General features: G+C 39.9%; 1 protein-coding gene across 1 annotated transcript; it reads left to right on the top strand.

Annotated features, from left to right (window-relative positions):
* The first annotated feature begins 4,100 nt into the window (after positions 1 to 4,100).
* On the top strand, positions 4,101 to 7,724 carry TMEM119 (transmembrane protein 119). Its single transcript, XM_075853603.1, has 2 exons — positions 4,101 to 4,163; positions 6,575 to 7,724. Exon 2 carries the CDS (start codon positions 6,597 to 6,599, stop codon positions 7,461 to 7,463), a length of 867 nt encoding a protein of 288 aa, XP_075709718.1. The 5' UTR covers positions 4,101 to 4,163; positions 6,575 to 6,596; the 3' UTR covers positions 7,464 to 7,724.
* Positions 7,725 to 8,479: the final 755 nt, after the last annotated feature.

Below are 8,479 nucleotides of genomic sequence, written 5' to 3'. Positions count from 1 at the left end.
GAAGCCTGACGGAGGGAGAGGAGCCGTTAACGCTGGGCAGTGTAAGTATTTTTTTCTTTACTCTGTTAGCAGTTGTGTGAGAAATGGAGCCAGAATGCCGGAAGTTGTAGTCCTCCTCTCTGTAATGTCCTCTGATATCCCATAATAATGTCCTGGACATGCTGGTAGTTGTAGTCCTCTCCTCTTATACCTCCTCTCTGTAATGTCCTCTGATATCCCATAATAACGTCCTGGACATGCTGGTAGTTGTAGTCCTCTCCTCTTATGCCTCCTCTCTATAATGTCCTCTGATATCCCATAATAACAGCCTGGACATGCTGGTAGTTGTAGTTCTCTCCTCTTATACCTCCTCTCTGTAATGTCCTCTGATATCTCATAACAACAGCCTGGACATGCTGGTAGTTGTAGTCCTCTCCTCTTATACCTCCTCCCTGTTATGTCCTCTGATATCCCATAATAACAGCCTGGATATGCTGGTAGTTGTAGTTCTCTCCTCTTATACCTCCTCTCTGTAATGTCCTCTGATATCCCATAATAACAGCCTGGACATGCTGGTAGTTGTAGTCCTCTCCTCTTATACCTCCTCTCTATAATGTCCTCTGATATCCCATAATAACAGCCTGGATATGCTGGTAGTTGTAGTTCTCTCCTCTTATACCTCCTCTCTGTAATGTCCTCTGATATCCCATAATAACAGCCTGGACATGATGGTAGTTGTAGTCCTCTCCTCTTATACCTCCTCCCTGTAATGTCCTCTGATATCCCATAATAACAGCCTGGATATGCTGGTAGTTGTAGTTCTCTCCTCTTATACCTCCTCCTCCTGTAAACTTTCTCTGATATCACATAACATCCTGGACATGCTGGGAGTTGTAGTTCTCTCCTCTTATATCTCCTCCCTGTAATGTCCATTGATATCACATAATAGCCTGGACATGCTGGGAGTTGTTGTTCTTATACCTCCTGATTTATTCCTTCCCCAGGAGTAAGCACACTTTCTCTCTGTGATGGTCACTTTACTAGAGGGGCAGATGGTCATTTTATCGGGAGGGGGGTGGGGGACTGAGGCTGATGGTGACTTTGCTGGAGTGGGCTGATGGTCATTTTACTGGGGGGGACGGAGGCTGATGGTGACTTTACTGGGGTGGCTGAGGCTGATGGTCACTTTACTGGAGGGGGCTTATGGTCTCTTTACTGAGGGGTCATTATACTGTGAGTGGGGGGCTGATGGTCATTTTACTGTGAGTGGGGGGCTGATGGTCATTACTTTGAGTGGGGGGCTGATGGTCATTACTGTGAGTGGGGGGCTGATGGTCATTACTGTGAGTGGGGGGCTGATGGTCATTTTACTGTGAGTGAGGGGCTGATGGTCATTTTACTGTGAGTGGGGGGCTGAAGGTCATTTTACTGTGAGTGGGGGGCTTATGGTCATTACTGTGAGTGGGGGGCTGATGGTCATTTTACTGTGAGTGGGGGCTGATGGTCATTTTACTGTGAGTGGGGGGCTGATTGTCATTACTGTGAGTGGGGGGCTGATGGTCATTACTGTGAGTGGGGGCTGATGGTCATTACTGTGAGTGGGCGGCTGATGGTCATTACTGTGAGTGGGGGGCTGATGGTCATTACTGTGAGTGGAGGGCTGATGGTCATTACTGTGAGTTGGGACTGATGGTCATTTTACTGTGAGTGGGGGGCTTATGGTCATTACTATGAGTGGGGGGCTGATGGTCATTTTACTGTGAGTGGGGGGCTGAAGGTCATTACTGTGAGTGGGGGGCTGATGGTCATTACTGTGAGTGGGGGCTGATGGTCATTACTGTGAGTGGGCGGCTGATGGTCATTACTGTGAGTGGGGGACTGATGATCATTACTGTGAGTGGGGGGCTGATGGTCATTACTGTGAGTGGGGGGCTGATGGTCATTACTGTGAGTGGGGGCTGATGGTCATTACTGTGAGTTGGGGCTGATGGTCATTTTACTGTGAGTGGGGGGCTGATGGTCATTACTATGAGTGGGGAGCTGATGGTTTTTTTTCCTGGGGTGTCTCGAGCCTGAAAAGGTTGGGAAACTCTGGTCTAGACCATAAAAATGTTATGTGTACAATAGTGCTGCTATACAAATCTTATAGCACTTGCATTGCTTTAGATGAAAAGATAATCCGCACTGGATGAAATGCTTCATAACCCTACTATGAGTATGTATTATAATTCAGAGCTAGGTGCTAGGTCGGGGAAATCTTCATACAAGACACTAGACACACTAACATACTGTATAACCTGGTCTTGATTAAGAAGAAATGCTGCATTTGCATTTTCCCCAAGGCTTAGTAGATTGAGCCAGCGACATATTTTCCATGGAAAGCCTGATTTTAACTTGTAGAACAGCTGCTACAAAATGACATGGAAAGGCACGTAGAAGATTTTCGGCAGTAGTTTACAAGGCCAGATGAAATTTAATTTCTACATAAATATTCAGTGTACTTCTGTCTTATTGGCAACAGTGTAACAGCACAGTATAGTCTAATACAATGGATATCCATGTACTGCTCAAGGGCAGACTTACCACCTGTGCCCCCAGGCAAGAGTGCCATTCACTTGAAAATAATAGTGCTTTCTATTGTCTACCAGATTGCATGTAGGGCATTGCGCTAATGATATCGATAGCTCCAATGTCATCCAGCAGAAATTTTGGCACACTGGTAGGGGATCTTCTACAGAGCCATGAGTTCTCCACAAATTAGTTTTTTGACGGCAAGGGGCAATCCTCTGTCTATGTCCACCCAAAGTACTGCTTTTACTTAGACTTATGTGCTAAAGGACAAAATAACTCACTAAATAACAAAATACAACCTCAAAGTCAATACTGGTAGGATATACATGTAGTTTTCAGCTCTGTTTATGTTCACATCATGACATTATGATCCTTTTTGACCCCATTGACTAATAGGGTCTCTCTAAATTCCTTGCAACAGAAACCTGACAGAAAAGAACTAACGCAAATAGGAGCAGGACTTTTTTGTAATTTGGCTTTAATTCAATGTGTGTGTGGACACTTTAAACTGTGTAAATTCACCATACAAATGTATTTTCCAGAGGTGTATATAGGGTAACTCAATGTATATAGCTGTGTTCTTGTTTTCTTTGAAGTAGACTGACACATCATCTACTTAGTAGATATTTCTAATTATACTGATATGATGCTCTGTTTTACTTGTTTGCTCTCTCATTGTATGTAATTTTTAATAAACCAGTCATTTTATTCAATTCCTAGCTGAGACTATGACTATGTGTATTGTAAAACTTTATTTCTGTGCATTAAAGGGGCATTCCCATCTTATGAAGTGATGACATATCGCTAGGATATGCCATCACTTTATGATCGGTGGGGATCATACCTCTGGAAGCCCCACTCATTCTGAGAATAAAGGGGCCGCAAAGCTGCGTCCGCTTCACTGTTTTTCCCTTCACGGCGGTGCTCCAGCCTGTTCCCAGAGGTCGGACCCACAAAACATAAAGTAATTGCATATCCTAGCAATATAAGAAAAAACAGAAGTCCTTAACACCACTCCCTTTATAAATCCTGTGCTCTTTGGTGCGGTAGTTCACCATTACCGTATAGACAAAAAAGGAAAAAAAAAAGGGGGTTCCAAGGCACCGGGTTCTTTTAAAACCTAGCGTTTATTTTCTTGGCATGTGTAAAAATTACCAAACAGCGATGTTTCGACAAAATGGCCTTTCTCCGCTTTTTGTGTCTATATCCTTACAATATGCCATCACGTTATAAGGTAGGAATAATCATTTAAATAAAATATCACATATCATCCAAGAGTCCTTACAGTCGAGGACATTTAAAAGTTATGGTTTGCAGAGTTAATTACTGAATATAATAAAATCCTGACCCAAGGGGTAAATATTCTCAGTACAAACTAAGGACATAGTAAATGAGTTCTATTTCCCCTTTCATTGCAAAGGGGTTAAACGTCTCCGCCTCTGGATCCAGAAGGATGCACAGAAAAGGCAGGAGGACTTTTTTTTTTCAAGGGCTGAGCTTATATCTCCCCCTCCCTTTGCTTTCCCTTAATGAAAACAGTCTGCATTAGAAGGAGTTGGGAGACCGGCTATCATAGCAGCAGAGTCTGCAGGAAATTACAAGACAGACATACAGTAAGTTATCAAGCTCTCTCTCCTCTGACTTCAAGACTGTAACTCATCACATGGCCATAGGGCTAGGGATATGTCTGTATATATTTAACAGCATAACAGCATACAAGTACTCGTCCTAGAACACAGCTGGCGTGTGGCTTGTAGGCAATTTTTTTTTTATTATCTGGAATTTAAAAGCCTTTGGTAAGTGAACTTGTTTTACTGTGCACTAAACATCCTTTAAGAGCCATTATATGCTGTATTTCCTGAAAGTACAAGGTATGCTTGTGTAGCTATGGGTGAACCAATTTCTTATACTTCAACCCCATGCACAACAAACATATAATTGGTATTGTATCATACTGTTTTTTCTGATTGTTTAAATTTGTATGTTTGGAAGTGTTACGTTTTAATATAATCAAAATCATAATATCCAAATATATATTTCTTTCATACTATTTGTCGTAGTCAAAAATATTGGAGACACTGTGCTTTGTGTCTGAGGCTGTGTTCACACTACTGCCATGCCTTACATTCTAAATGGAGCCATGACTAGTATGACGGATTTATTTTTTAAATGGATCCCAGTGAGTCCTGATGGATCCCTAAGACTTATAATGGGGTCCATTATGTTTCCGTCTGCTTCCAGTGTTTTTGACAGCAGAAATAACACTGCAGACTACTCTATTCTTGCCATTAAAAAAGCACCAGAACCCCAAGAGAACGTAACAATACGGTAATGTGAACAGAGTCTTAGCTTTTCTTGGCTGTCACTAATATTGAATTATTGGTATAATTTACCATATCACATTGCAAACTCATTTTAAACCAGAAATTAAAAATGTATCGATTGGATCATTATAGTATGTATACATTGTCTGTTAGAGTGAAATATTTATATGTCCAAACTTTTTTTTACATCAATGTATAGATTATCTTGATGGACGAATGTCTTTTTCCAACCTTACTATGTAGCTGCATAATAAGAATGCTTCTTAACTTAAATGCATAAACTTGTTCTTTAGTTTTTGCTAAGAGCGGGATAGAGCATTTACATTAATGATACATTGTTATTAATCATTTCTCCAAAGCCATACAGGAATCTGTTGAGTCCAAGGACTATGAGTAGAAAACAAAAAGCTTATAAACTCTGTTAGGTATATACAGAACCTTTGGTTTCTAAATCCGAAAGCTGCACTAAAATGTTAGCTGCTCCTCCCATATACTGCTGCTTCCTCCAGATGTGGAATATTTTCTCCTTCCTAACCAGCGAGCCTGGGATCTGGAGTCCCTGGGGAATGTACTTTACAACAAAAGGGCAGACGGAGCCCAGATGTGGTAGGCACAGAGCATTCGAAAGGAGGCAGGGCTACAATCTTGAGGCTTGCTCCTCTACTCAAATGTATTTGAGTTGGAATATTTTGCTCAAAGGATTTGTAAGTTGATTCGACAGACGTTTTATTGATTTTATGGTCTATAACTTTGCAATAAGGCTATCCAGCCCTCATACCTTTCACTATAGATTAATAATAAATCTACAACTCAGAGTCCAAACGAAACTTCCAATGATTGAATTTTCAGAGTAATCTTGGTTTAACCCTTTCTTTCCAGAACATACCAGAAATAATAATATTACTATGTTTGCAGTAGAACAGTTCCACATTAATTCTTTGTTCGAAAGGTTAAAAAGTTCACAACTGGTTTAGAAGAACACATCCAATATTTTTAGACAATTTAAAAAAAAATTGTTTTCAAATGACACAAATAAGATACAAGTAAGACACAACTTTATAGATAATTTCTAAAGAACACAGTTACATTTGGAAAGTTGCATACATTTAGGTTACAACAGTTCATTTCAGTTACATCTTAGGGTATGTTCACACGGCAGCTTCCAATACGCCTGAAATTACGGAGCTGTTTTCAGGCAAAAACAGCTACTGAATTTCAGACGTAATTGCTCATATTCACGTTTTTCGCGGCGTCAATTACGGACGTAATTGGAGCTGTTTTTCAATGGAGTCAATGAAAAACGGCTCCAATTACGTCTCAAGAAGTGACATGCACTTCTTTGACGCGGGTGTCTTTTTAAGCGCCGTCTTTTGATAGCGGCGCTTAAAAAAAAAAAGCCTGTGTGCACAGAGCATCGTAACCCCATTGATTTCAATAGGCAGATGTTTGGAGCCATATTTTCGTAAAACGCCCGAATTACGTCCGTAAATAGGGTGTGTGAACATACCCTTAGAATACAAAACTGCACTTGGTTTTCATATAGTAGAGAAACTCTCCGGACTAGTGTGGCTGTTGACATCTGTCTTATTTGCATATTATTTTAAATTAAGTATTGTTACATATTTGCTATTTTTATGCTTTGAAAATTGTTATATTTGCTATCACTTCAACTTTTTAACAGTCAATCATTTTCTCAACAGAGACTTGAACCACAGTATAACCATGGGATTCCTCATAACCCTATGTCTTGTGCTCGCTGTCTCTTGTCCCATGACATTGGCTCGATATACCACAGAGTCTGAATTTGGAAGTGGAGAAGAAGGCACAACTTTAGTTTCTCCTACTCAGAACCTTGACCTGTTTACACATGCAACAGAAAACTCTGTAAAAAATGGGAATGGCACAGCCACAAATTTCTTGGATTGTGTAACTCAGTTTATAAAAGAGTACATGTTGCTCATAATCGTGGTGGGTTCTTTGGTCATCTTGCTGATATTTATAGTGTGTGCAGCGGTGGTTATGAGTCATAGACACAAAGCATCTGCCTACTACCCTTCCTCATTCTCCCATAAAGAGTATGTGAACCATAATGACAGAAATGGAGGGGTAAAGTCCTTTAATGAGATTCCTGAAAAAGCACAAGATTCTAAAACGGAAGAAGTAGTAGACTCAACAAAACAGCTACAAGCTGATATCCTCAATGCTGCACAGAACCTTAAATCTCCAACCAAATGTGCCTGCATCAAAGAAGACCAAAAAGTCCCAGAGGAACCCAAAGAAACCATTGAGACATCTACGAAAGAAAACTCAGAAGTGGCCACCAGTGGCAAAAGTGAAGAGAGTGTCAAAACCCAAGATGAATCTTCAAGTGAGAAAGTGGAGGAGGTACCAGTAGAGCCTCCTGAGGAAACTAAACCAGCAAGTGAATCTCCAAAGGCCCCAGATGAAGAAAATGTTCCAACAATTGTAGAAGAAGGTACTGGAACTGTGGAAGAGTCAAAGCCTGTGCTCTCTGACTGCGGAACAGAAAACACAACTCCTTGTAAAAGTAAAGAGTCTGAGCCAATCCCAGAAAAATGTGGGATTTAAAAAAAAAATCACTACTAAAAGACATGAAAATTAATCCTAACTTGAGGAATTGTGTAGTTACCATGAAGATGGTTCCCTAGGCAACCCAGAATGCGGGTATTATATTCATAAGCAATCAGGAGATTGAGAAGAGAACTGTAGAAGTTAACTGTACGAAACAGTTATGAACTTTTTTGTTACTCTTTCTGGTATGTCTCAGGAAAAAGGAAAATCAAACATGGCTCCAATTCTAACAACTTATTAAATATTATTTTTGTTGAAGTACAATGGCATGATTCTCTGAGAAACAGATGATATCTGTTTTGTATATCCATTATTGACTCTGTTAAAGGCTATGAACACCTTGGAGGGCATTTTTTAAAAAATAAATAGATTAGTCCGTGTGTTTGGTGTAGTTTGGAAATAGTTTTTTATTTAAAAAAAACTTTTACTTTTGGAGATACAGCTGTTCTGTATTCCATATACAGAACAGCTGTATCACTCATTTTACACTAAATCCGTCAGTCCCGCGGACCTGACAAGTTCAGTGTCGACGTGTCCTGTGTGTCCTTGACACGCAGGCTCCACCTGTAATCGATTACATCTAAGTTATGTACGATTATTTAATAAAGACTAATTACAAAGTTACACTAAACACATTGACTAATGTACTTATTAAAAAAAAATTCCCTCAAAGTCGTCCATAGCCTTTAAGGGGAGATTCAAAGTAGTAGTGTTCTTCTAATTTTAATTTGTGGCTTACACTATAATTATAACGCATGCTCAATTACATTAGGCAAAGCTAAAAAATCTCAGCGCTCATGAGAACATTTAGTATGGTTGCATAGATCTGATCTACCTTTTTCTTTACTATATTTTATCTCAACCTTCAAAATGTACAACTCACTTGAACAGATTCATATTCAAAGACTCTGGAAAATAAATGAGCAAATGGGATATACTGCTTCAAGTGTAAAAATACTGTGGTTCATTTGCTATTCTTTCCATTCCTGTTGACCTATATCATTAAACATAAG

Source organism: Rhinoderma darwinii, chromosome 1 (assembly GCF_050947455.1).
Source record: "Rhinoderma darwinii isolate aRhiDar2 chromosome 1, aRhiDar2.hap1, whole genome shotgun sequence".
NCBI lineage: Eukaryota > Metazoa > Chordata > Amphibia > Anura > Rhinodermatidae > Rhinoderma > Rhinoderma darwinii.
Note: the sequence above shows the minus strand (reverse complement) of the source record. Positions and strands in the feature narration are given on the sequence as shown.

Excerpts from the sequence above, each read along its gene's own strand:
- TMEM119 (XM_075853603.1), top strand. The coding sequence starts at position 6,597 with ATGGGATTCCTCATAACCCTATGTCTTGTGCTCGCTGTCTCTTGTCCC.